Raw genomic sequence first — 25,507 nt, forward strand, 5'->3', positions numbered from 1 at the left:
TATTTTTGCAAATTAATTTTCATCATGATTAAGAATAACTTTATAAGGCATTTGAAAGTAGGTTGCCGTTTATTGAGTTATAAATATATTTTCAATAGAATAATTAGACCAAAAACTGAAAAATAAATACAAAAACAATGTAGCGGGCTCGAAACATTGCCGAAACGTATGCGTCAATATAAATAAGGTAGGGGATGTTGGAAATTTTCGGTCACATCCTGACCGGGCCCCCACCACATCCCGGGCTCGACTCCGCCATAGCACGATATTGTCCGCTTTGGGCCTCGACCTCGCCCTCACAGTTTGTTTTTTGGAAACTCAAACGAGAACTTCCCAACGGGTCACCCATCATGGGATTGTTCTCGCACGAACTCACTTAACTTCGGAGTTCCGATGGAACCCGAAGTCAGTGAGCTCCCAAAAAGCCTCGTACTAGGTAGAGATGAGAATATACATATAAGGCTTACATGATCCTCACCCTTGGGTGATGTGGAATGTTATATTTTCAAATATATTAGAAACATTGTTTGGAATGGTTGTGTTTTAGTGAGCAGTTGTGAGTGAAAAAGGTATATCCATCACCGAATGGGTGTATATGATTCTTAAAGGTTGCAATTGGAGGGTTACAACTGTTGATGAAACATCATCTAGAGTTCTATAAATACAACACGAATTCAACAATCACTAGACATCTTTACTTCTTTCATTCTTGTCTCTAAATTTCAGATTATTTAATAAGTTGTGCAAATCTTAAGAAATAATATCAAGTGAGTTTGAGTCCATAGTATCCTGGAGACAATTTGTTTACAACTCTTTTTGTACTAAGAAAGAGCAACAAATTAGTCTTAAAAAAATACAAATTCAATTCGTGCTTTGGCTCAACGTTCTCATTTTTCTTCTTTGCTACCGCCATCATTAAATTCATATTATTTTTTCTAACAGGGGATCATGCATGCTTCAGTGTATTAAAAAACTTGGACATGCAATGACCAACAGAAACTCGAGTGGATAATTTTGAATTCCTCAGTTCAATTTCTTTGTGGTATGTGGCCTGCAAAATTGTTAAGTAGAATACTGATAAACAGAACTCTAAACGATCACATGAATCCTGAATGTTCAATTAAAAACATTAATTGAGAAAATACGAAGTCCATTCCTGAAGATGCCGATCGAACCCTCTCAGTCAATTTTTTCTTTAACCTGCAAAACCCCGCAATATTGAAAACTACAGAATATAAGCAAAGCATATAATGACATACTACAACATTGAACTTTGATAGAAAAAATCAAACGAATTAAAACATTGACATTGGTTTTGTCAAAAAAAATTGAGAAAACTCTTCCGTTTTACTCTGTATCACGTGGCTTATTGCATTTTTACGATATTGTCCTCATTATGTATTCTTTGTTTTTTCTAGTAGTTATAAATAAAGGCCATTTTGGAGTTTATTTGAATGTTTAACCATAAGGGCTTCTCCCTTAATAATATAGATAAAATAATAATTTTATTTATCTAAAATATTAAAACATTCTTCCACACTTTTCTCCCACTTCTGTCTCTCTTAGATTTTTCACTCACATATGTGCATGCATAGAGCTTGTAGTACATGCATAGCATGTGTGCAATTGCTAGTACACTTGAGGTAGTGTGTATTATTTGTACCCTATCAAGTGATCCGTGCGTGCTGAATTTTTTTCACGTTTAAATAGGTGATCACCGGTGCATGCATAAGTGATCACCGTTGTACACCGGAGGTGATCATCAATGTCCGGCCATCACCAAGCCAAAATAAGATCTGTACATGCAGTAGAATATATAAGATTTAGAAACTTACAACGAAGAAAATGTTTACTAGTCCTTTTCCTTCTTTAGAGTCAATACATTCCCTTCAAAGCAAAAGTTCAGAATCTAATTGCATTAGTGAGCTAAAAGTATATATAGAAGAGAACAAAACAGGTATTGAAAACTCCCTATCAATCTCTTTTTCCAGTGGCCAAAACTCTATCAAATTATGTACTTTATCTTCAAATGGATAGAGGTTAAATGAAAAATGACAAGAACTGTAAAGCTTTTTCTTATTCTCTAACTTTATTCAAGGAAAGCTAACTAATTCTTCTACAATATTTTTTTGGCAACTATTGTATAGGAGTAGGAAACTTCTGATTTTTCTTAGAGTTTGTTTATTTAACACGAAAATGATTTTTGTAGAGAAGTTTTGGAGAACTAAAACTAGGAGTTTCTCTATGAAGATTTCCCCACATAACATAACATTCTCTTTTCTATATTTATTTAAAAAAAATTAAAATGGAAATATCTTTTATGTCCGCAAAAGGTCATCATTTCGCTTATGCTTAAAAAAATATTGGGCCTCAATCTTTACTATTACCAATTAGTTTTACGTTTGATGTTCAACCAAAAGAATAAAAAAGAGAAATATATATCAACGTAAGAGGAAACTCTAACCGAAAGATCCATGAAATAATTAATTTTATTTAAGAGACACCATTTTATGACCTAGTCCGTACCATATTTGAATAATGTGTGAAGCAACACCTATATCTACTTATTAGGTTCGTGTCAAAGATCATTTTTGCATGAAAATCACTCTAGCTAATTCACCAAACGACATTTGTGTTATGATAGCGCGGTCGGTATACTGAACCAGTATTTCTAGTTATATTTCTCTTGAACAACATTAATAATAGGGAAAACTAAAGAAAAGAGTTTGAAAAATTTGAATTTTAACGAAAATGACAAAATAAAGGGTAAAGTGAATAGTATCAGGATTGATTTTTTAGTGTAAAAATGTGATTTTTCATTAAAGTGAATAGTACCAGGAGCTTTTCGTTAAAATTCCCATAATAATAAGGATGATGAAGGTAATGTTGATTGTTTATCATGTTATTTTTGTAAGAGGTAATTGAAAAACAACAAGTTACTAGGATCACAGATAAAACATAAATAATGACAATAAACCAATCAAACAATTAAGGGAAATAAACTTATCTTCCAAAGCAGAGGAAGAAGACGCCATGACTGCTAGGGTTTCAAAGGGTAGTCTTCTACTTCCAGTACTTCAATAATATCTTTCTGCTATATGAATAGAGTTTAGCGTATCTGAGAGATTAAGCGTATGGAAGCAAGGACTTAACCATAATATTTATATCATTAGGGTTTAATCACAGCCATCCTATTATTGGTTGTGAAAGTCAAACCCTATCACTTAAGTGTTTAAGTCCCACCATGATACTATATCTTTGTAGTGAAATCCATCAGATTTCTTTAGGTCAATTGCAAAGGATAAGACTCCATAGTCATTATTTCATTAGGACTATCAGATTATTAAGTTGTTAACAACTCGATAAACAAGTGGCCTATAACATAAGTAATCCAATACATCATTCATTGTCATTCACAACCTTACAATTTTGCTACTCGTTCATAATGAGTGGACTGCCCTACTAACTCAAGTAGCTTACATCATGCTTAAAGTGATTTCACAACACCATATAATTGTGAACATATTTCAAACATCATGCCTCACTTGAACCTAGACTTCACCAATCAATCATTTTAATACCTTACTTAGTTGAAAACCTATGCTAACAGACTCGACTTCATTGTTTATCATGTTATGACAATGATCTAGTCATCAAGATTAATGGTAATTGTTTCAGCTGTTGAACCAACCGTTTGAGTTATGATGGTGTGCATGTTCTATTGTAAAAATAAACCTCTTTGGACATATTATCCAATTTGCAATTTGATCAAATAATTAGGACATGTCACCAATCAAACAATCAACCGAATAACTTACACTTTTTAATAATGAGATTAATGATATACACGCTTTGAAATTATAGAAACAAAGCAATGAAGAGAAAATTGTCTCATAAAATTTGACCCAATCGAAATACATGTAGGGAATCCTTAAGCTTAATTTGTTGCGCACCGTAAAAAAGTGAGGTGAGATACATGCAAGAGCTTCTCTGACGTAATAGACAAAGTGTGGGTCCCGCTTCAGATTCGGTGCCACGATGGACCATTCAGGTCGCGACAGCTCATCTCGAGTTCAGAACTTCAGATCCAAGCGCGCGCACAGTAATGAACCCAAAAATATCAGAGGAAAAAAGGGCGAGGTTGATGGCACAACCGTAATACCCCACCAAACCCAGGACATTTCCGTAATCTAATGACCTCAACATTGTTGCGAGGTCTTGCTCTCAGGCACCCACTATTTAAACCCATTGGGATCGGTCTGGATCATTCTCTCACCCTCTGGAATTTCTTCAAGCAGCTTGCGTTCGTTGGAATCTCTCTTTCTCTGGCTAGAAATCTCGTGGGAGTTCATCAGGTATCGCATTGGCAGATTCCTCCGTTGATTTTCTGCTACTGAATCCAATTTTTTTTCGAATTTTTGTTTGTATTTTGGTTAAATTTTGATTGTTTGATTAGTAGGTTTTGTTTGGTGGATTAAAGTTTGAATCTTTTGATATGCACATTGGATTTCAGAATTCAAATTTCCGGTTAATTACTGTTTTCGATGCTTTCGGCGGGAGATGATTACTTCAATTTCATTTTTTGCATGAAAGGCTTTGTGTTTGTGTGTGTTGGAAGTGTGAAATGTGGAAATGCAATGATTAGGGATTAAAGATTGATTTTTTTTAGCTAGTTTTGTTGCTGTCATTATGATTTCATGCAATCGAATCCGCTTTTTCGATGCCATTGTGGTCCAGAATCCGTTGGTTTCGTGATTATTATTGTTTTGAAGATGAATGGTGCACGGAACCAAAAAGGAGTGTGTAGTCGGCACGATTGTGGTATTGTATTCGTATTCTTGTTATTTTCTTTGAGGTTTGATCAGTAATTGTTAGCTTATCTTATAGCTTTTTAAAGTGTCAGCTACTATGTAGTTGTGATTATATATGCACAATATACGACATTGATCCAATATTATTTAGTTCATAAGTATCTTATTTGTTTGGTGGTTGTAGTGTGTTAAAATTTACAACTTTACTGCATATTAGTATCATCGTCTTAAAGTTTACAACTTTACTTAATATTGCTATTAATCTAGAATGGATGCATTGTATAAACGGTTTAATTTGATACTCCGGGGAGATATAATTTCAGTTCAGAGTACTTAACCCTATACAAGAAAAATAATAGATCCGCTCTGTCGAAATAACTTACCAGCTACCTGTACCTGAATTTAACCCAAGCTTGGCTTAATCAATTTAAGTTTTAGTGCCAGAGTAGGGTTGAATGCTGCTTTGGACTAAGGATCTGATCGAAGTGCAGATATTAATAAGTTAAAGCTACATGTTTTTGATGTTTTATACGATCATGGACTTGGTTCAATCTTTTTATTTCATGACCTTGTAAACCTTTTCCTTACTTTGTTGTATGTAGGTCTATGAACATGGGCTCAAATTCAGTTGTGGATATGATAGAGGCCTCCTCAGGGGTTCATTTTTCTGGATTTCACATGGATGGCTTAGAGCAAAGACAGAAGGTGGAGCTACCGACAACATCAGCACATGAAAACATGCATAAACAGCCCTTTGTTATTGGTAAGTATAAATTTATGGTTTGGTTTTCGTTGTTGTTCCTAAGCAGGCATGGTAGCTACTTTCTTTAATTCTGCTTTCAAATGATCCATAATTTCATACATATTGTCACAGGTGTTGCTGGTGGGGCAGCTTCTGGTAAGACTACAGTTTGTGATATGATTATACAGCAGCTTCATGATCAGCGTGTTGTTCTTGTTAACCAGGTAATATTTCCTTGTTCAAGTGTAGAATTTTGTGATCCATTAGGCTAGTTGTTACTAATTTTTGCATGTTTTTTATTTTTTATTATTTGGTTCTCCTGTATTTCATGTCCGAGAATTTACCACTTTTCCAAGTTAGTATCTTATATATCATCGATGATATTATTACAGGATTCCTTTTATCATAATCTGACCGAGGAGGAACTTAACTGTGTACATGAATACAACTTTGACCATCCTGGTGAGGGCAATATTGCAACTTCAAAATTAAGGGAGTGTAAAATTGTACATAATCAAATATGTATATTAAATATCATGATTTTTAAATGAAACATGTGCAATGTTCAATCTATCAAAGAATTCCATGTTGCTACAGTTTGAGACACCTAAAATGGCAACCAGACAGTAGTAATGTTGTGCTCTTAGTTTTCTGCATAACTCAACAATTTGGTTTTCCGTAGTTTTTCTTTAGTGCTTTGTACATGGTTGGATTATAGAAATTTAAAATTAGATTGTGACCTTTATTATATTCAGTTCTTCCTAACTATTTATTCCAAGTATTTTATCACGCGTGCTGGCTGACTCAGTTTTATGCTGGCTGTCTTCAAATTTTAATTCATATTTTTTGGGTATCATCAGATGCATTTGACACTGAGAAACTATTATCTTCTATGGACAAGTTGAAGCATGGGCAAGCAGTAGATATTCCAAACTATGATTTCAGAAGTTACAAAAACAGCGTGTTTCCTGCTAGACGGGTAGGTTTTGAAATCTGCTGCATCTATTAGACATATTGTCCAACATCTAGTTACCTGTTGTTTTGAGGTCTTATTCTTGCGAAGGGATAGTTTTTGGAATTATGTCAAAACACATATGCACACATTCTTGTTTTCATGTATCTTATGTAATTCTCTTGTATGCACTGAAATTCTTATCTTATCTTATTAACCTTAACAGGTAAATCCTTCAGATGTCATTATCTTGGAAGGCATTCTTGCTTTCCATGATCCTCGTGTCCGAGAGTTGATGAATATGAAGATTTTTGTTGATACAGGTCATTTTTCTTTTTACCTACTTTTTCCTTGGGAATTGATAATTTTTCTTTGCCTTCCGATGATATAGTGCACTGTTGTAGCTTATGTCACCAAAAACAACTCTCATTGTGTGAAAAGTTTTTTTTTGTTTCAAGTTCGGTATATTCATCTAATTTATACGATTTGGCTTTCATGTTAAATTTTTTAACTTGATTGCATGGTTGTATTGCTTTTCATTTAAAATCTTCTCATCGTATGTTGAAATCAATTCTTTGTAATAGTTATAGTTTATGTTTTAGGCTACCGTCATAAGTGGAATGGTATATGTCACGTCATGTTGTTACTAAATTAGGCCACTTCACATTGTAAAGTTTTCAGTGCAGATGCTGATGTTCGGTTGGCTAGGAGGATAAGGCGTGATACGGTTGAGAAGGGAAGGGATATTGGTCAAGTTCTTGATCAGGTTTGCAACTTTCCATTTCATTTCTGTTAGACTTCATGTTGGTTTTTGTACATATAGGTTTTCTTTCATGCTGTGAATTCACAAAAGAGTGTACATGACAATTTTTTCTCAGTGACAATAATTGTGAGAATTAATTTTTTCTCAGTGACAATAATTTTGAGAATTCTCTTCTCATAGAGTGTTAGTACTCGGTACTTGTAGAAAAGAATTCAAGATAAGTGGTGTACTCTTGAATAAACTGGATAATTTTTTCTACCCTATTGTACTCAAATCATTCTTTGAACTATTTTACTCAGGGTGTTAAAGGGTTTCTTCTTTCGTCCCTATTTCCTCTCCTTAACCTTGTTGCCCATGATCACGTGATTTAGGCAACCAATTTAATGCTTACAACCTACTTCTTTTATGGTGCCTTTCTCTGATGGTGCTTATCATTTTATGCAGTACTCAAATTTTGTTAAGCCGGCTTTTGATGACTTTATTCTTCCAACAAAGAAGTATGCTGATATCATTATTCCTCGTGGCGGAGATAATCACATAGCTGTTGATTTGATTGTACAACATATTCGTACTAAGCTTGGTCAACATGACCTTTGTAAAATTTATCCCAATTTGTATGTCATACACTCAACCTTTCAGGTACCCTTCCTAGATATTTATATTCTTTGTATATTTAATTTTTTTTTTTTTTGGCTCACCAATTATTGTTGCTGGATTCATGCAGATACGGGGTATGCATACCCTCATACGTGATTCTCAAACAACAAAGCATGATTTTATTTTCTATTCAGACCGGTTGATTCGTTTGGTGGGTATTTGATTCTTCAAGTCAAGGGGATGATTTGATGGGTTTTAAGATCATTAGTGAAATAGGGCCAATTATTATCTGTTTAAACCACTCATCATAATTGCTGAATCTTGAATAGGTTGTTGAACATGGCCTGGGACATCTACCATTTACCGAAAAGCAGGTGATCACTCCAACTGGTAAGATGATGTTTATTTGCCCAAATTATCATATATAATGTTTCCCCATATTTTATTTTGGTTAATCCTTTGTTTTCTCTGGTCTGGATGCAGGTTCTGTGTATATTGGTGTGGATTTTTGTAAGAGGTTATGCGGTGTGTCTATCATCAGGAGGTACAGATCTGCTCCTTTAAGGCATTTGGTTTTTCTGGATAGAAAAAATATATTCTCCTATGATTCTTTCTAGTTTGGCTTTCTTTGCACATGAACAAACGCTTTCTCTCAAATGCATTCTTGTGAAAACAAATGATGATTATAATTTATAAGTAGAGATATTAAGTAGATCTGAATCGAAACCCAACCTCGTCTTTGTGAACCATATGGTCTTGTAACCATCAAATACAATGTTGTATCTCCTGTTGGGTTTGATTTTATTTAAAAAAAAAAGAATTGCTGTACGTTTTAATGGTGTGATTAACATTCTTCTATTACCAGTGGCGAGAGCATGGAGAATGCTTTGCGAGCATGTTGTAAAGGTATCAAGATTGGAAAGATTCTTATTCACAGAGAAGGAGACAATGGTCAGCAGGTTCACACCTCTTTCTCTCTCTTCTCACTCCCACCCCTCGTGTTGGTCCTACTGCATCCATTTTCATGCCTGCATTTCTGTTACCCCCAATTGTTTTTCTTATTGATTTATTGTCTGAACAGCTAATTTATGAAAAACTACCCAACGACATTTCAGAGAGGCATGTATTACTGTTGGATCCTATCCTAGGCACAGGTTCGTTTTCTTTTTTTTTATGATAATATATAGTTATTGTTTGGACTTGCCGATTCTTCAGAATCAAGTACGCTAACAAAGAAAAGAAATGACTGTCAAAAGTGGATCTTTTTAAAATCGTATTGAATTATTGGCTATTATAAAACTACATACCATTGTCTTCAGGGAACTCGGCTGCTCAAGCTATTTCTCTAATTTTAGAGAAGGGCGTGCCAGAGTCCAACATTATATTTCTCAATCTCATATCTGTAAGTTAACGTCTCTCTCACGTGCTTCAGGTTCCTCTGACTATTAGTTTGATTTTGGACTACCCTCTGACTGTCACTTGTAATTTGTAATGATGTTGCACATCAATTGGCCAGGCACCTCAAGGTGTGCACATGGTCTGCAAACGCTTCCCCAGAATAAAGATTGTGACCTCTGAGATTGAAAGTGGTCTGAACGAAGATTTTCGTGTTGTACCTGGCATGGGTGAGTTTGGGGACCGATATTTTGGAACTGATGATGATGATCAAGTGGTAGGTCCTTCATCAGTGTAGTTCCAATAAAAACTGCTAGTTGGTCCAACCCTTTGATCAACTCGAGTTATTTTCGGCAATGATGGAAATCAGCTCAACTTGGCTTGCCTAGTACTGTGCTGGGTTCTACATTCCAGTGTTGAAAAAGTTTTGACTTCATGAAACCGAATTATCATCCTTCGAATCTTTGATAATTTTATTTTCGAACTATTTGGCATATAGGGTTTTTCTTTCTCAGATGATGCTCTTCTATAAAGTGACGATACCGTTGAAAGGGTTGGACCGCTAGTTGTCGTAGCAGTCAGTGAATGTGTGCCTAGATATTCAAGTTCCCTTTTGAATTTTACTTTGCATTTGTATGGCTTAAAGGGGAAGCGATTTACGGGCAAATGAATGGCCCTCCCCATGATATGTATTATGAACCAGGACATTTACCGACAGTGATAATATATTTTTCGTTGCTTCACAATTTTCTTCTTGTCGTTCCTCATTTTCGTAAGCTCTTGCATACAGTGAGGGTATACCGCGCTCAAAATAACTAGTCACGCGATGAGAATTGTAAAGGTTGGATGTGAGGGAGATGCGGTATACACTCATTTATGTGATTAGTTGTCGGACAAAATTTCATTTCAACTACTGATTTTGAGTGGTTGTTAGCTGTTAATGCATGTGAAATCGATCAAGATGCATAGATTACCGCTGACAATCGGGCGACTGTCCTTCGCATTCCATCTATTAATAGCGAACTGAAAACAGAAAACAGAAATGGATGAGTCACACATGGTTGGTTAGGAGATCCAAATTTTTCCTTTGGTTTGTGTCTCTTCAACTTCTGAGTAATTTGGATGAGGATCGTTAGCCCTTCCACACAAACTTTTGCCTGAGGATATGACTTGCCACTTGGCAAGGAGAGTGATCACTCGTTGCTCTATCCTAGGTTGATAACTTTCCTTAGGCTAACCTTTTGACACGTGTCGGTGAACGCCCAGGTGGATTTCTGATGGCATATTCCGCCGGAGCTTTGTGTATATAGGTTGTTGGGTGTGTAAGTTAGATTTTGCACTTTCGTCCAGTGTTATCTGATACCTGTCCTAAATCCTCAACCATGTCAGCCTTTGTTGGCAAGTATGCTGGTAGTCTCTCTCTCCCCCACCCCTCTCTCTCTCTCTCTCTCTCTCTCTCACTAACGAACTTGTTTAAGACGCTTTTGGGTTGTAAAATACTTTATGAAGAAACACTTTCTAATGCTTTTTTTTTTTTCAGAAGTAGTTACATTTTTTTTTTTTTTTACATGTCTACAAGCTCTACTTAATGGAAAAAGACTTTGTTGTTATTGTTTGTCTATAATATAAGCACTTTTTAATAAAACGTTTGTAAGCATAAGTAGTTTTTACGAAAGCAGTTTCAAATGAGGGAGTTTAATGGACACGAGTCATGACACTAGTGGAAATCATTTGGGTCTTTGACTAAGAAAAATAAGCACTTTTCCAATAAAATGCTTGTGAGCATAAGTACTTCCGACGTAACCAGTTTCAAATAAGCAAGTCTTGTGGACGTGAGTCCTGATAAGCACTGCGTTGGAAACAATTTTGGTCATTCACCATGAAATTTTCGAAAAACCAAACAATTTCCTTAAGAGAACATGTAAGTATATATATAACTCATTGCTGTCATCCTTTAACCTGTAAAAAGTTCGAATGATAATCAACCCCTCTTGATTTTGTGCAGAGGAGCTTATAAAGAATGCCAAGTACATTGCCACCCCAGGCAAGGGCATATTGGCAGCAGATGAGAGCACAGGCACCATCGGCAAGCGTCTATCCAGCATCAATGTCGAGAACATCGAGTCCAACCGCCAAGCTCTCCGAGAACTTCTTTTCACTTCTCCCAACGCCCTCCCTTACCTTTCAGGTGTCATCCTTTTCGAGGAGACCTTGTACCAGAAGAGCTCTGATGGCAAACCCTTCGTCGAAATCCTCCAGGAAAACAATGTCATTCCAGGCATGGTCTAAAATTTCGATAAATAGATACAAATTTTTTTTTGACATCTGTTTTTGGACACACCACTTAAGTTTCCATGTTTTGGTATTTTCATTAACATCAACGTTTACCACTTTGATTCAGGGATCAAGGTTGACAAGGGCACCGTTGAGTTAGCTGGAACAAATGGAGAAACAACAACCCAAGGCTTTGACTCTCTGGGAGCCAGGTGCGCACAGTACTACAAGGCAGGCGCGCGCTTTGCCAAGTGGCGTGCCGTGCTCAAGATAGGCCTCACCGAGCCCTCGGAACTGTCCATCCAGCAGAATGCGCAGGGCTTGGCTCGCTATGCGATCATCTGCCAGGAGAACGGACTGGTACCAATCGTTGAGCCTGAAATTTTGACTGATGGAGATCACGACATTAAGAAATGTGCAGCTGCTACTGAAAAGGTTCTTGCAGCAGTTTACAAGGCACTCAACGAGCAACATGTTCTTCTTGAAGGCACACTCCTTAAGCCCAACATGGTTACTCCAGGCTCAGACAGCCCAAAGGTAAAAAAAGAAAATAATTGATTATTGCCTTTCTTGCGCTCTATCTCACAAAGAAATTCTTACATACAATCATTGTATATATGTCTCGATTATGTATAATGTCTCTCGCAAAGAACTTCCATATAACCGTTGTATATATAACTGTCCTAAAATTGGTAATATGACTGACATGAAAGATGTGGAATGTAAGAGTTTAATGTTTGTACATAATCAACCCAAATTACTGTATGTTAGGTTTAGAATTCACCATTGACTGTTATATTGAATATTGTAGGAATTGTGATTTAGATGGTTTTGTAATACTATATATATGTTAGGTTAAGAATTCACCATTGACTGTTATATTGAATATTTTAGGAATTGTGATTTAGATGGTTTTGTAATACTATATATGACAATTGGTCTATCACATACATGTTATAGTTATTGCTGAAGTAAGATAAAGGTTGTATTTGTAACAAAAACGTTCATTTCTCATACAGCTAGCGGAGCTCGTGCATGTTGGTCGCACCATATAAAAGTAGTTTCATGTAGACGTATTGAGAGAGGAAGATTATATATGACCGACACATACAACATTGTCAACATAGTTATTCTTCATACTGAAGGGGCTTCAATCTTTGCACAGGTTACGCCAGAGGTGATTGCTGAGTACACAGTGACTGCACTGCGCCGGACAGTCCCAGCAGCTGTGCCTGGGATTGTGTTTCTGTCCGGTGGACAAAGTGAGGAACAGGCAACACTCAACTTGGATGCAATGAACAGGTTGGATGTGTTGAAGCCATGGACTCTTTCATTCTCGTTCGGGCGAGCTTTGCAAGCAAGCACACTCAAGACTTGGGGTGGGAAGAAGGAGAATGTTGCAAAAGCTCAGGAGACGTTCTTGACAAGGTGCAAGGCAAACTCAGATGCCACACTTGGAAAGTACTCTGGAGGAAGTGCTGGTGGATTGGCTTCTGAGAGTTTGTTTGTCAAGGGATACAAGTACTAGGCCTTTAACTGGATGGGGTTTTTGGGGAATATATGGTTATCATATGTATAATTGCATGAAGCAACGTAAACTTGTATTTGATTTTGGTCCATGACTCCTGGTAGTTGGTACATATTCTACACTGATCATTCCCATTATAAATGTACTTAACTGACCAAATGTATTCTTGTTCACACTATTATAATATTTAAGCAAATCAAGCGCTCGTTTGAAGTGCTTTAATTTTAAAATGATTAAAAGCTCTTTCGGTGATATGAATCTTGGATTCCCAAAGTATATGAAGTGCTCTTTAAAGAAATATCAGATATGTAATTTTTGCAAAAAATACTTAAAAGTGTTTTTTCAGGATCCAATTAGATTTCTACTATGAAGTGGTTAAAAAAAATTATTTTCGCTAAAAACTTTTTCAATCATTTTAAAAGTACTTTCAAAATACTTTTAATAGAGAGATTATTTACAATCAAACAACATATTTACCTTTAAATTAGTCAATTGAAAATGTCAAAATGTAGTTAGTTTGATGAACGATTTCTTGGTAGCTTAGTATTCGAAAAACAACTTAGCCCGAATCCTAAACCACATTTGTTCATGAATTCAATAGTATCCAAAACAATGTGATGTCAAACTATGAGCAATACAATTGCATTATATTATTGACGAGGACGTTTTACATTCTATAACAGCCATCAGTAGCATCCCAACTAAAACACAGAACAATTTTTTACTTGCTCCTCACTTCTTGATTATTTGCTTGCTTATAAACACAAGGCACATCGCCTTATGTTTGTACATGAGCATAGCCGACTTACCAAGTCGGTTGAGTTGGACTCAGATTCATCCTTGACACAAGCTTGTTCTTGTTCTAGATTTTTCTACAACAGACAAAACAATTTTCTAAACCACCTTACCAACCTAGCCTAAGTGCAGGTTTGGGAGTGAGGTGTTTAAAAAAAAAGCACCTATGAAAAAAAGCTGTGAGGGTTTTAGGTGTTTGGTAAACTGAAAAAAAAGGGCTTATTTTGGAAGCTGCTGTGATAATAAGCTGAAATCAAAGGAAAAAGCTGAAGCTGCTATTTGTAGCTTTGGAAAACTGACTTTTTTTTCAAAGCACACAGAGCTACAGTGATCCTTTAATGAAAAGACCCACTATCAAACTGCTTTTTTTTTCAAAAGCACTTTTACAAAAAAATTTACCAAATACTCTGCTGATTTTTTTCACGTCGGTGGATTTGGCTTGTACTTTTCCAGCCAGTGTCCTTAAGTTTACTTGCTATATTTTGCTAGAGTTTTCTGGCTGAATCCATGCACCGAATTTGGGTCATTTGGGTCATTTGGGTTGCACCGAATTTGCCATGAAAACTCTAGCAAAATATAGCCGCAAGCTTGAAGACTGTGGCTGGAAAAGTACAAGCCAAGTGCACCGACTTAGGTTAGGTCGGTAAAGTAGTCTAGAAAATTGTTTTCTGTTTGTCGTAGAAAAATCTAGAACAACCACAAGCTTGTGACTAGGATGAATCTGAGTCCAACTCAACCGACTTGGTAAGTCGGCTATGCTCATGTACAAACATAAGGTGAAGTGCCTTGTTTTTGTAAGCAAGCAAATAATCAAGAAGTGAGAGCAAGTAGAAGAACAATAAGTGTCCTTAGGGTAACGTTGTGAGTGTTAGCTTCTAAAATTGTGAGTTTTTCTTTTGAGAGTTTGTGTGTTGTATGTTGAATTATACCCAAATGACAAAACAACTTTCGGCTAAATAAAATAAACAAAATGAGGTAGACAACATCATTATATTTGTTGAAAAGATAAAAATGGTCATGATGATGTTTGTAGAAAAGAAAAAAAAAAGGTAAAGGCTAGCAAGTAGCCTTATTATTGGTTTTGTTTTTGGATGCTTTCAAAAGGATGAAGCTTAGCATCCGAATGTGAAAGAGAAGAAGGAGACACCATTTGTTTTAGTAGCCTATCTTTGAGAGAGCAAGTGCAGCCACATAGTAGCAGAAAATAGAGAGCATAGATTGGTTTTTTCAGTAGCTCCATTTTGGAGAGAAGAAGAAAGTGTGCCCTCTCATTGTTTAGTTCTCACTCCATCAAAGTTTTATTGTTGTAATAGTTTTGAGCTTTGTATAGAGAATAAATTAATCACTATATTTTTTTCTCTATTTGTTTATTTGGTGTGTGTGAGCTATTGGTTGTATTGGGCTTTTGGGTTGTGAGCTTGCCAACACTTTGTAAACTCCCATTTGGTTGATAGTGGATTATTGGGTGAGCTCATACTGCTCCGAGGATGTACTCGAGTTAAACTGACTGTTGAGGAACCTCGTTAAAATCTCGGTGTCTTTATTTCTTGTATTTTATTATGTTCAACTATGGTCTGTATCTTGGTGAGGTAATCTGAATCTCGTTTCCGCACTAACGAATGGGCCAAGGCACAACAATTGGTATCAGAGCATCGTTGGAGGCTTTGGTTCGTTGGAGGTCTAGATTTATTCACCATGGAATTTTCAATTGAGCAGTTTAATGAGAGTGGTTGTTTTACTCTTGGCAGATGAGAGTAATGAAGAGTTTCCAGGTTGCAGACAATGAAAAAGAGGAAAACCTGTTGGAGGAGACAAGGGTGTGTCGAGATCCTATCTGAAGCTAAATGGTGAATTTTAGCTTGCACCAGCTGCACATGCATTGGCAGTGGCTGAATCAGAATAGGACCAACGAGGTTGATTCAGGGTGTGCATGTTGGTACGTAAGGCCAATGGACATTGATGATGGGTGCAATAATTTTTGCACTGTATATTCGCCAAGGTGGAGATCGTTGTGTTTGGCTTATATAATTATGAGTTGGCAACCATTTCCTCTCAACCATGTGGAGTGCTACAAAGGAAAAGCAAAAGTAGGTTTGCTTTTGGACTTTGGAAGCATGTTTTGTGGATGTTGGGAGCATGATCCGTAACTTTGGTTTGCTTTCATGCAACCTTTTTCTTTCTTTACATTAAATTACAAAGAAAGCAAGCACAATTACATGAAAGCAAACCAAAGGTTAGTGATCGTGCTCCCAACATCCACAAAACATGCTTCCAAAAGTCCAAAAGCAAACTTACTTTTGATTTTCCTTTGTAGTGTTAACAGAAATGAAGAGTTGCAGAAAGATAATGTACCGAAGAAGAAGAGAGAAAAGGGAATAAGAGAGAGAGAGACAGTAATTGGTTACATTGATACTGAATTGATTTTTACAACTCTGAGAATACAATTTATATAGACCTCATGACTAGCTTGCAGCCTAAGCTATTTAACTAACTAATTTGATAACAACCTAACTAACTATTGCTGAGCTGGAATGATATATTCAACGTCCCCCCTCAATCTCAACTGGGATGTCTAGTTTGAGATTGTACGAGTGCTTGAGAAATGCAGAATAATGAAATCCTTCTTGGTGTACAATCACAAAAATCAAGAACCACAACCCTCTTCGGCAATCGGCCTTCAATGAAGAAAGGGAACAAGAACGGCACTCCGGCAATCGGCCTTACTGGAGTTGCACACAATAACAACAAACAAAACTTTTCAAGAACGTTACTCCGGCTATCGGCCTTTAAGGAGTAACACACAATATCTGAGACAGAACTTTTCACTCCGGCTATCGGCCTTGTGGAGGAAACAAGCTTTATACTCCGGCAATCGGCCTTGAAGGAGCACAAGATACAATATCACAGAAAACCCAATAACAGACAACCTTTTAGACAACATAAAATCCCGGCAATCGGCCTTAGGAAAATACAATCAACAATTCTCAGGACCTCCTGTCCCTACAAGCCTTTCCAATTCCAGTGATTTAGTAAGACAATTCTTTCGAGATTTGACTTGATCTTCATTGTTAAAGATATCAGAATGTACAGTTAGGATAAGACTATAGCGAGTCATATCATAAAGGTTCATGCGTCTGCTGGTGCAGCACTGGGTGACGGTAGAGTAGTTTCTAAAGAAGAGAACTGGATGAAGAGGTACATACAATATTGTCGAACTGAATGTCACCCCCGCTTATCAGAAACTGCATCGAGAGAGCTGCAGAGTAATTACGTGAAAATCAGACAGAACATGAGACAGCTAGCGAATGAAACAGGGAAGGCCGCAACAGTGCCAATCACCGTAAGGCAGCTTGAAGCTATAGTGAGGTTGAGTGAGGCCCTTGCAAAAATGCAACTACGCCACGAAGCTACTGAGAAGCATGTTCGTGAAGCAATAAGACTATTCAATGCAGCCACAATGGACGCGACGGCTATCGGCCTTGACACTTCCGAAATTACCAAGAAAATTCTCACTGAGACATTATCACAAACAGTTGATATGCTGGAAAGAAAACCAGTAATCGAAAACAAAACCTAAGAACTTGAATCTTGAAAACCCAGAAAACGCATTCGAACATCCAAGCTTGTACGAAAACTCGCTTCTTCAAACCAGGAAGCTCCGGGAAACCCAGCTGTGGCTGTGCCGTTGGCGGAGGGCGGTGGGGATTAACACAATAAATCTTGATCTAACAATGGCTATCGGCCTTGAAAAAGTAAGTATACGGCTATCGGCCTTGATACTTACAAGAAAAATCTTCACTAAGACATTAACACAAACAGATGGTGTGCACTGCGAAAACAGAAACAAAGAACCTGATATGCACGAAACCCTCGACCCTTTGAGCAGAAAACACTGAGAATTTGCAACCATCATCAAGCTTCAACTGAACGAGAAGATTTGCACAACGGAAATGAGAACCAAGAATCGGTTGGCTCTTGATACCATGTTAACAGAAATGAAGAGTTGCAGAAAGATAATGTACCGAAGAAGAAGAGAGAAAAGGGAATAAGAGAGAGAGAGACAGTAATTGGTTACATTGATACTGAATTGATTTTTACAACTCTGAGAATACAATTTATATAGACCTCATGACTAGCTTGCAGCCTAAGCTATTTAACTAACTAATTTGATAACAACCTAACTAACTATTGCTGAGCTGGAATGATATATTCAACATGTAGCACTCCTCATGGTTGAGAGGAAATGGTTGCCAACACAACATTGTAATATTTGTGGGTGTAATACAAGTAATTTGCTTATTTGTTTTGTCTCTCCAACACTTAGAGTTGTGTACTCTAATTTTCTCAACAATTGGTATCATAGCTAACTTCAACTTTGGTGGAGCTTCCTTGAGTCGTGAGGAGTTCAATACTCTGCAAGTTTGATCTTATTCGGTGTACAGAAATTATGCCAGTGCAATGCGTGATCTTCAAGTAGTTGAAGGATCAAGAGGCCCAACAACAAAAATTACAACACATAGACAACATGAATGGAGTCTTATTGCAAAGACATCTCACTTACGTGTTGTAATTTTTGTTTTTGTGCCTCTTGACTCCTCCAACTACTTGAAGATCACCCATCATGTTGACAGAATTTTGATCCGCCGAACAAGATCAAACTTGCAAGTAAGACTCTATGCATATCGCCCATGTGTTGTAATTATGTTGTTGAGCTTCTTGATCCTCCAACTACTTGAAGATCACGCATCGTGTTGGCAGAATTTCTGTTCGCCGAATAAGATCAAACTTGCAGAGTACTGAACTCCTTACAACTCATGGAAGCTTCACCAAAGCCGAACTTGGCTCTGATACGAATTATTCAGTATTAGAATACAAATTATAATATTTGGATGTTGAAAGATAAAAACAAGTAAACAAATTACCTATATTACACTCACAAAATATTATAACAAATAAAAACTCAAGAAAAAGTGCACAATTTATAACGTAACACTCACTCACTTTTTAAAAACAAAATCTATAGCACTCATAGTCTTATTTGATTCTGACTCACTTCTGGGTTATTTGCTTCTCTGCTTGCTTCTTACAACAAGACATATCACATATTTATAGCCAATGTTTGCCGACTTTTCTACTGCTTACCGACTTAGCTTGGCATAATAGCCACATATTTTTGGTAATTTCTAGTCCTTCTAGAAAAGGCTACTATAACTTAGATGTTGCTGGACAAACCGACTGTTGGGCGTGAATACTCGACCTTTTCAGTTTATTCTGCATTTGTGCATGACTTTTAATGAGCTTGGTTGGTTTCTTTGACAGGTGAGTCTACTAAGTGCTTCTGGAACCCCTCGATCAGCAGCAGATTTGGATTGGTCCAGTTTGTGAACAGGGAGGACGCCGAGATAGCAGTCAAGAAACTGAATATCTCCGACTCTCGCAATCACTGCCGTACGGTTCAATTCGCCGCACACCGTAGGAAAGAGATATATGTACGCCGAGAGTTTGAGTAGAGTAAGTCGTGTGAAGATGTTGTCCTCATGAATGTAAATGTTTTTCCAGGATCTTGGTCGTCGTATAAAATTAGTTTGTTTAAATATATGACGTGAAGACCTTGTTGCTAATTTTGGTTATTCATAGTTGTTTTCCATTTTTCCATCAAACCTTTCAAAATTGTTTTGCTTGAACTTGATTTTGTTTTTTTTATTGTGCTGGAGTGGTTGAGTTCTTCGGTCATTAAATCGAATGATTTGAAAACAATTAATGAACAAAATATTAACAATGTGTTAAAGGTAAAAAAATTGAATATCACCACTTTTAAATAAACTCAAATCTTTAGAGTTTTACACATAGTTTTTTTTTTTTTGTCTCGTCTTAATGCTTAACGAGGTTCCGAAATAATGTAATAATATAAATGTTGTGATTGGACGTAACTACACCGAAGATGTTTAGATTGAACAAAAGAAATATGTTTAGAATTGTGCTTAGGAAAGAAGTTTAAATGTTGTTGCTCAAAAGTTTCGAGTTTTGATGGAAACATAGTGAAATTATTTCCTGCAGGATATGATGGAACCATATATTTTGAGGGCGAGCACAATATGGGGAAACTATTGCATGACCGTAACACCATGTTGCATACACTTATGATCTTATCATAAAAATAATATTTGACATATCTTATCTTTTGTTATCCATCGTGTTGATCTACGAACTTAGACACGTAACAAGAAGAAAAATCAAGATTAAATGAGGAGAATTTTTTTTTTTTATTACACTTGGTCCACTTAACAGAAAACAGATGTCATGTTATTGAACTAGAGACAAATATGTATGCAGTATTGTCAACTCTCTCACTCAATAAAGAACGAACGTTATGCACATAGAAATAATATCAAACCTCATGTTGTAATGGAGTTTTTTTTGGGTACTACTCAAGGCTGACAAAATGGGTTTATATGAGATAGAAATGAAGATTGGAGATAAGGAATTATTAAAGAGTGAATACTCTCGTTATCTTGGAATAACGAAGAATTAAATAGAAATCTCAACCCTAGGATACAAGCTGGAATGATGAAGTGAAAGAGTGCAACAAGTGTGTTGTGTAATCGTCATATGCTGGTAAAGTTGGGGTTGTCACAATTAAGGATAAAGAGAAAATTAGTTAAGATGGTTTGAACACGTGAATCGACGACCTGCAATGATTCTGGTTAGAAAAATCGATTATGAGACAGAAAGTCAATCTTCAAAAAAAAGATTCTACCCCGCTCAACTTAATAAGATAATACTTTATTGTTGTTTTTACGAGACCCAAGGCCCAGAAAACATAAAAACAGCCCCACTCATCAGCAAGGACAAAACGGCGAGTTTCAGTCCATCTGCTTCAAATCTTTTAACCTGCCACTGTGTCCATCTCTTCGCTCTCCTCCTCCAGAAATGTCGTCGTCTTCTTCAATCTCATCGTCGTTTCGATTATTCACCACCAAAATCCCTAGCTCAATTCTCAAACCTAAAACCCCAAAACCTCTATCCATCTCTTTCCCCAAAAGACCCATCACTTTCCAAGGAATCCCCACTATATCCTCCGCCTCCCCTCCGCCGCCGTTCGCATCCGCATCGAGCTCCACGTCCCTGCAGCCCGTCGAGGACCTCCCTCCGAAGCTCCAGGAAATCGTCAAGCTCTTCCAGTCTGTACAGCTCCCGAAGGCCAAGTACGAGCAGCTCCTGTTCTACGGCAAGAATTTGAAGCCGTTGGATGATCGATACAAGACGAGGCAGAACAAAGTGGAGGGATGCGTCTCGCAGGTGTGGGTCAGGGCGTATCTTGACTCAGAGAAGAATGTGTTTTTCGAGGCTGATTCCGACTCGGTCCTTACCAAGGGACTCGCTGCTTTGCTAGTTAGCGGGTTATCGGGCCGCCCGGTGGATGAGGTTTTGCGGGTTTCGCCTGATTTCGCGGTGCTTCTGGGGCTGCAGCAGAGCCTGACTCCGTCGAGGAATAATGGGTTTTTGAATATGTTGAGGTTGATGCAAAGGAAGGCGAAGGAGTTGCTTGTGGAGGAAGAAAATGGAGGGGAGAGTGAGCGTTTCACGGCGAAAATTGAAGATAGTGTCGAAAGTTTGGAACTTGGAGTGGATTCTGAAGTGGGCGGGGGAAAGAATTCGAATTCGGGTTTGACAGTTGATGGTGGGAATGAGGGTGAGGATATTGGATTGAGTTCTAGAGAAAATGTTAAGCAATTGGAACTGGTAGCGAGTGAAACGAGCGAAAATGTGGCAGATTCAGGTGACTTGGGAAGCAGAGGGAAGAGAATTCAGGAGAAATTGATGCGAGAGTTAAGTCCTGTGGAATTGGAAGTGGAAGACATATCTTATCAACATGCCGGGCACGCTGGGGTTAGAGGAAGTGGTGATGGGGAGACGCATTTCAATGTGAGAGTTGTGTCTAAGGAGTTTGAAGGGAAGAGTTTGGTTAAGAGGCATAGGCTTATATATGGTTTGTTGCAAGAAGAATTGCAAAGTGGATTACATGCATTGTCGATTGTGGCAAAAACACCATCTGAAGTGAGTGGAGGGTGAAGGCACGGCTCTGGGTTTCTCATGTGAAAGAGGTTCATATTTTTTAATTTTTGCTCTTATATACTGCTTCGATGATCTTATAATGATGTTGTTGGTCTGAATTTTCAGAACTGTTGTACACATAGTGCTCATAAGATTTGTTAGAATGTGAACATATGCTTTCTTGAATCTTTATAAGCATAATTGAATTACATATTGGTGAAAACCTTGTGGCGAACTAGCTATTTACGTTAGTTGTCCTTGCAATTCTTTCAAACATTGATTAACTTGGCATAAGACACTGGATATGCTTTTAAAGCAAATAATGAGACCTAACGATATAGCACTTAGGGGGATCAATAATTCTAATGGAAATTGTCGATTTGCAGACTGAATCTCTTTGTGGGTTCTTTACCATAAGGTAGTTTAGATATGTATTGTCGTCCAGTGGAAATTTTAGTACAAAGTATAGAGGTTGTGCTAGTTTTCATCTGCTGGCTACTCTCCAGCCACCAGCTGTCCATTACGTAACATCGTTGATTGTCTAGTACACAGTCGTATTGAACATCCGACAGTGATCTTGCGGCGTTTCTTTAAACTACAAATCAATCTCTTTATATCTAGAAAAGAGATAGTATATTAGGTGATTTCTGATTAGGACACTTTTGACATAGGAACTATATAGAAAAGTACCCCCAACAAATACAAACCTGTAGGTGGATTTTCCAGCTCTTGTCTTGAATCAATCTCTGGTTAACTTTCTGTAACAATTTGGACCGAACATTGCTTTTTGTATGAATTCTTTCTTTTAATTAAGTAAACATATGAAAGTGGTGGTGCAGTGCTGAAGCACCACACCGGACTAATGTGTCAGTATTAAAACAAGGGAGAAGTTATGCCCAAATCTTTGCAGGATCCTAGTTGAATCTCCATACATCTCTTGCTAGTGCTTCTGATTCCTCTGTTTAGTTCCAATTCAGCAGACCTTTTTTTTTTTTTTTTTTCCGTTCTGCAGACGAGGCTATCGTGTTTCCTCTGTTTTTCAGTCCCATTTCTTGTGTACCGTATTTGTTCTAGATGATAAGTTGTGTCCTGTAGGTTTTGTTACTAAGGGACTCGTGATACAGCCAACCGAATGTCCGAACGCAAAAACAGAAAAGAAAAAAACTATTTCGTAAGTTTGTAGAAAAGAATGCTTATGTATCATATTTATATAGCTGATATAACCTTTATACATTTAGGTTTCAATGTAGACATAATTAGACCATAAAAGGAAGATAGCAGGAAATAGTTCTCCTGATCTTCATCTTTTAGATTTGCAACTTCTTGCAACTAAAACACCGGTTGGCGGACCTGTCATCTGTAACTGGCATCTGCTGTGCAACCAGTAAGAAAAATGGATCATACCTAGACTGGCTCTCACTTTAAATGTTCCTCTCATATTATAGGTGACCCGATTGTTCTGCACCTGTGTCCGAAGTGCCACAGCGTGATTGACAGGCAGGTAAACCAAGCTCGATATTAAGCGAACTGATCCCAACCTTCCTTCTCCAGGTCTCTGTGTGAAAGGTGCAAGAGATTGAGTTGCTATGAGCCTGTCAGAAAAGTAAAGCTCCATATCCAGATACTCAAATCTTATATCGATTTTCCGATTAGGGTTGGAGAAATTTGCGAGGAAAGTGAAGTCGCCGTTGAAGTATTCCGGTGAGTCGAAGTAGATGGTGTTGAGGCTTGCATTGGGGATGTCAAATGATGGGGTTTTCGGTTTGACAACTAGGAAGAGTATCAAAGTTGCAATTCCAAAGAAAATAAGAATAAGGCTAAATATGAGACACGCAATAGCACAGCACCATATGAGCGGATTTGTCCGCTGAGGTTGCCGCAGTCTTGTTTGCTTTGTCGGTTTACTTGAGACTAGATTTACTTCATCAGGTGCTGGGGCTCCTCGATTCGCAGCGAACTTTGATATGATGATTTGGGAGATTGGTGTACTTTGCCTTGGGGACCGGGGCGGGCGTCTGGTATGCCGTTGGGGCGGGGGTTGAGGTAGCGGCGAAGGTGGAATTGGAGACGGCGGTGGAGGTGGGAGGGCTAACATCTCTGAAGAACAACCAGAAGCAAAACAGGTGAACTGAACCTAGTAATGAAGGGGGAAGATGAAGATAATTGTTTGTTTAAATAAATGAGGAAACTGATTAAAGCAAGTAAAGGAAAAGAAGGTTTTGGTTGAGGGGTAGGAGTGGTATTTGCAAAAGAGGGTTTTGGTGGAGCTAAAGGTGGGATGTTTGTGTTTGAATGGTTTTGCTTTTGAACTTGCTGATTGCAAGCACTGTTTGAAACAGAAGTGGCCCTGATCTGCAAAGTGCTTTGATTATAAGCACTTTTGATTGGTTTGACCAGTCGAAGTTGTGAATGGTTAGAGGTACTGCCAGCTTGCAGCTCTTATTGAACGCCTAAAAATGTTTTTATCGACAACTAAAAATGCTTCTAACTGTATTTAGTATAAATAGTTAAAGTGCCTTCTACGACATAAAAACATTTTGTGAAAGAGCATATATCAGATGATTTTTCATGACGTCGTTGGATTTTTGATAAAAACTTGTACCGTGTCTCTAATGAAAGCGCTTATAGCGTAAGAACTTGTGAGCACAAGTGTTGGCTACAAAAGCAATCCAAAAAGATGAACAAGATCAAGGGGTTTGGAGCCCGTGATGTAATAATCTTACCATGCTGCTGGTTTTAGCTTATACAAACTTGTAAGTGTTTTGACATGTTTAGCCACTAAGGAAGGCGGAAAGTTAGAACTTGCTATAAAGATAGTGCAGAAAAACACTAGACAAACAAAAAGGTTCAAAAGTAAGCGGGTCATGTGTAATCAGTTAGCTCTAAATCATTGGAACACTGAACTATTTGGGATTCATTTATCTTTTCCTTATTTTTCAAACGTTAGAAACGTTTGTTTTTTTATTTTATTTTATTATTATTATTATTATTTTAATTAGTGGCAGAGATTTCATTAAAGGCTCAAAAAAGTCAGAAAGTTAGAACAACTAGTTACAGAGTGATTCCTCAAACAAGAGATCAATAATAATATCCGGTAGTTCTTCAAACCAGTTACGAAAGTACGAATTACTTAGAGCACCTAATGTGAGAGCAGCTTGAGCAAGCTGGTGTGCGATTTCATTTTTTTTTTAACATTATTATGTGATGAGTGAGGTACATAATTTATCTTATAAGAAAAACAGATTTAGCACTTATTTTTAAAATTTTCTGCACTTCAAACTAAATATTTTCGGATGATAACAGGCTAAAGAAATGAGATGAAATCACTCACAAAAAATGTAGTGTCAAGTACTCAGGACTAGTGTTGCATAAAGATTCATATCCCCCAAAAGCCATGCCAATCATGGAATGCCTTAGGTCAGGCTGGCAGCTGGGTGGAGTGGTACAAAGGAACCCTAGTGCGATCTGCTACTGAAGGTAGGAGATGGGGCCATTCACGTTGTGAATAAGTTATGTAATGAATTTGTTGAATGGTAATGTTAGAGAGATTAAATTTTTAAAATCAAATTTGCAAATTAAAATAGTGTGATTGTTG

At 37.3% G+C, this 25,507-nt stretch overlaps 4 protein-coding genes across 6 annotated transcripts; 3 read left to right on the plus strand and 1 right to left on the minus strand.

Moving 5' to 3' along the window:
- The first annotated feature begins 4,197 nt into the window (after window positions 1–4,197).
- LOC126614980 (uridine kinase-like protein 3) lies at window positions 4,198–10,006 on the plus strand. 2 transcript variants are annotated; one of them, XM_050282692.1, is made up of 15 exons: window positions 4,198–4,355; window positions 5,414–5,574; window positions 5,686–5,777; window positions 5,946–6,015; window positions 6,414–6,532; window positions 6,732–6,828; window positions 7,180–7,271; window positions 7,713–7,907; window positions 7,993–8,076; window positions 8,195–8,255; window positions 8,349–8,409; window positions 8,731–8,824; window positions 8,947–9,019; window positions 9,185–9,267; window positions 9,382–10,006. In XM_050282692.1, exons 2-15 carry the CDS (start codon window positions 5,418–5,420, stop codon window positions 9,556–9,558), a joined length of 1,455 nt encoding a protein of 484 aa, XP_050138649.1. In that variant the 5' UTR covers window positions 4,198–4,355; window positions 5,414–5,417; the 3' UTR covers window positions 9,559–10,006. The 2 variants fall into 2 exon arrangements, with proteins under 2 accessions (XP_050138649.1, XP_050138650.1); XM_050282693.1 differs by having other exon boundaries at window positions 7,192–7,271.
- Window positions 10,007–10,504: 498 nt separating this feature from the next.
- On the plus strand, window positions 10,505–13,301 carry LOC126614985 (fructose-bisphosphate aldolase, cytoplasmic isozyme 1). The gene is made up of 4 exons (XM_050282699.1): window positions 10,505–10,670; window positions 11,266–11,538; window positions 11,662–12,071; window positions 12,700–13,301. Exons 1-4 carry the CDS (start codon window positions 10,643–10,645, stop codon window positions 13,060–13,062), a joined length of 1,074 nt encoding a protein of 357 aa, XP_050138656.1. The 5' UTR covers window positions 10,505–10,642; the 3' UTR covers window positions 13,063–13,301.
- A 7,385-nt stretch (window positions 13,302–20,686) lies between these two features.
- LOC126614984 (sufE-like protein 1, chloroplastic/mitochondrial) lies at window positions 20,687–23,599 on the plus strand. 2 transcript variants are annotated; one of them, XM_050282697.1, is made up of 2 exons: window positions 20,687–21,962; window positions 23,464–23,599. In XM_050282697.1, the coding sequence occupies exon 1, from the start codon at window positions 20,788–20,790 to the stop codon at window positions 21,928–21,930; it is 1,143 nt and encodes a 380-aa protein (XP_050138654.1). In that variant the 5' UTR covers window positions 20,687–20,787; the 3' UTR covers window positions 21,931–21,962; window positions 23,464–23,599. The 2 variants fall into 2 exon arrangements, with proteins under 2 accessions (XP_050138654.1, XP_050138655.1); XM_050282698.1 differs by having other exon boundaries at window positions 23,358–23,473.
- On the minus strand, window positions 23,089–24,064 carry LOC126614991 (uncharacterized protein At1g08160). Its single transcript, XM_050282706.1, has one exon. It carries the CDS (start codon window positions 24,005–24,007, stop codon window positions 23,213–23,215), a length of 795 nt encoding a protein of 264 aa, XP_050138663.1. The 5' UTR covers window positions 24,008–24,064; the 3' UTR covers window positions 23,089–23,212.
- Between the last annotated feature and the right edge of the window lie 1,443 nt (window positions 24,065–25,507).

This window comes from Malus sylvestris, chromosome 3, assembly GCF_916048215.2.
Source record: "Malus sylvestris chromosome 3, drMalSylv7.2, whole genome shotgun sequence".
Taxonomy (NCBI): domain Eukaryota; kingdom Viridiplantae; phylum Streptophyta; class Magnoliopsida; order Rosales; family Rosaceae; genus Malus; species Malus sylvestris.

Coding starts and splice junctions, on each gene's coding strand:
- LOC126614984 (XM_050282697.1), top strand. CDS start 20,788: ATGTCGTCGTCTTCTTCAATCTCATCGTCGTTTCGATTATTCACCACC.
- LOC126614985 (XM_050282699.1), top strand. CDS start 10,643: ATGTCAGCCTTTGTTGGCAAGTATGCTG. Junction 10,671..11,265: donor CTTTGTTGGCAAGTATGCTG/GTAGTCTCTCTC, acceptor GATTTTGTGCAG/AGGAGCTTATAAAGAATGCC. Junction 12,072..12,699: donor CAGGCTCAGACAGCCCAAAG/GTAAAAAAAGAA, acceptor ATCTTTGCACAG/GTTACGCCAGAGGTGATTGC.
- LOC126614991 (XM_050282706.1), bottom strand. CDS start 24,007: ATGTTAGCCCTCCCACCTCCACCGCCGTCTCCAATTCCACCTTCGCCG.
- LOC126614980 (XM_050282692.1), top strand. CDS start 5,418: ATGAACATGGGCTCAAATTCAGTTGTGGATATGATAGAGGCCTCCTCA. Junction 5,575..5,685: donor TAAACAGCCCTTTGTTATTG/GTAAGTATAAAT, acceptor ATATTGTCACAG/GTGTTGCTGGTGGGGCAGCT. Junction 8,825..8,946: donor AAGGAGACAATGGTCAGCAG/GTTCACACCTCT, acceptor TTGTCTGAACAG/CTAATTTATGAAAAACTACC.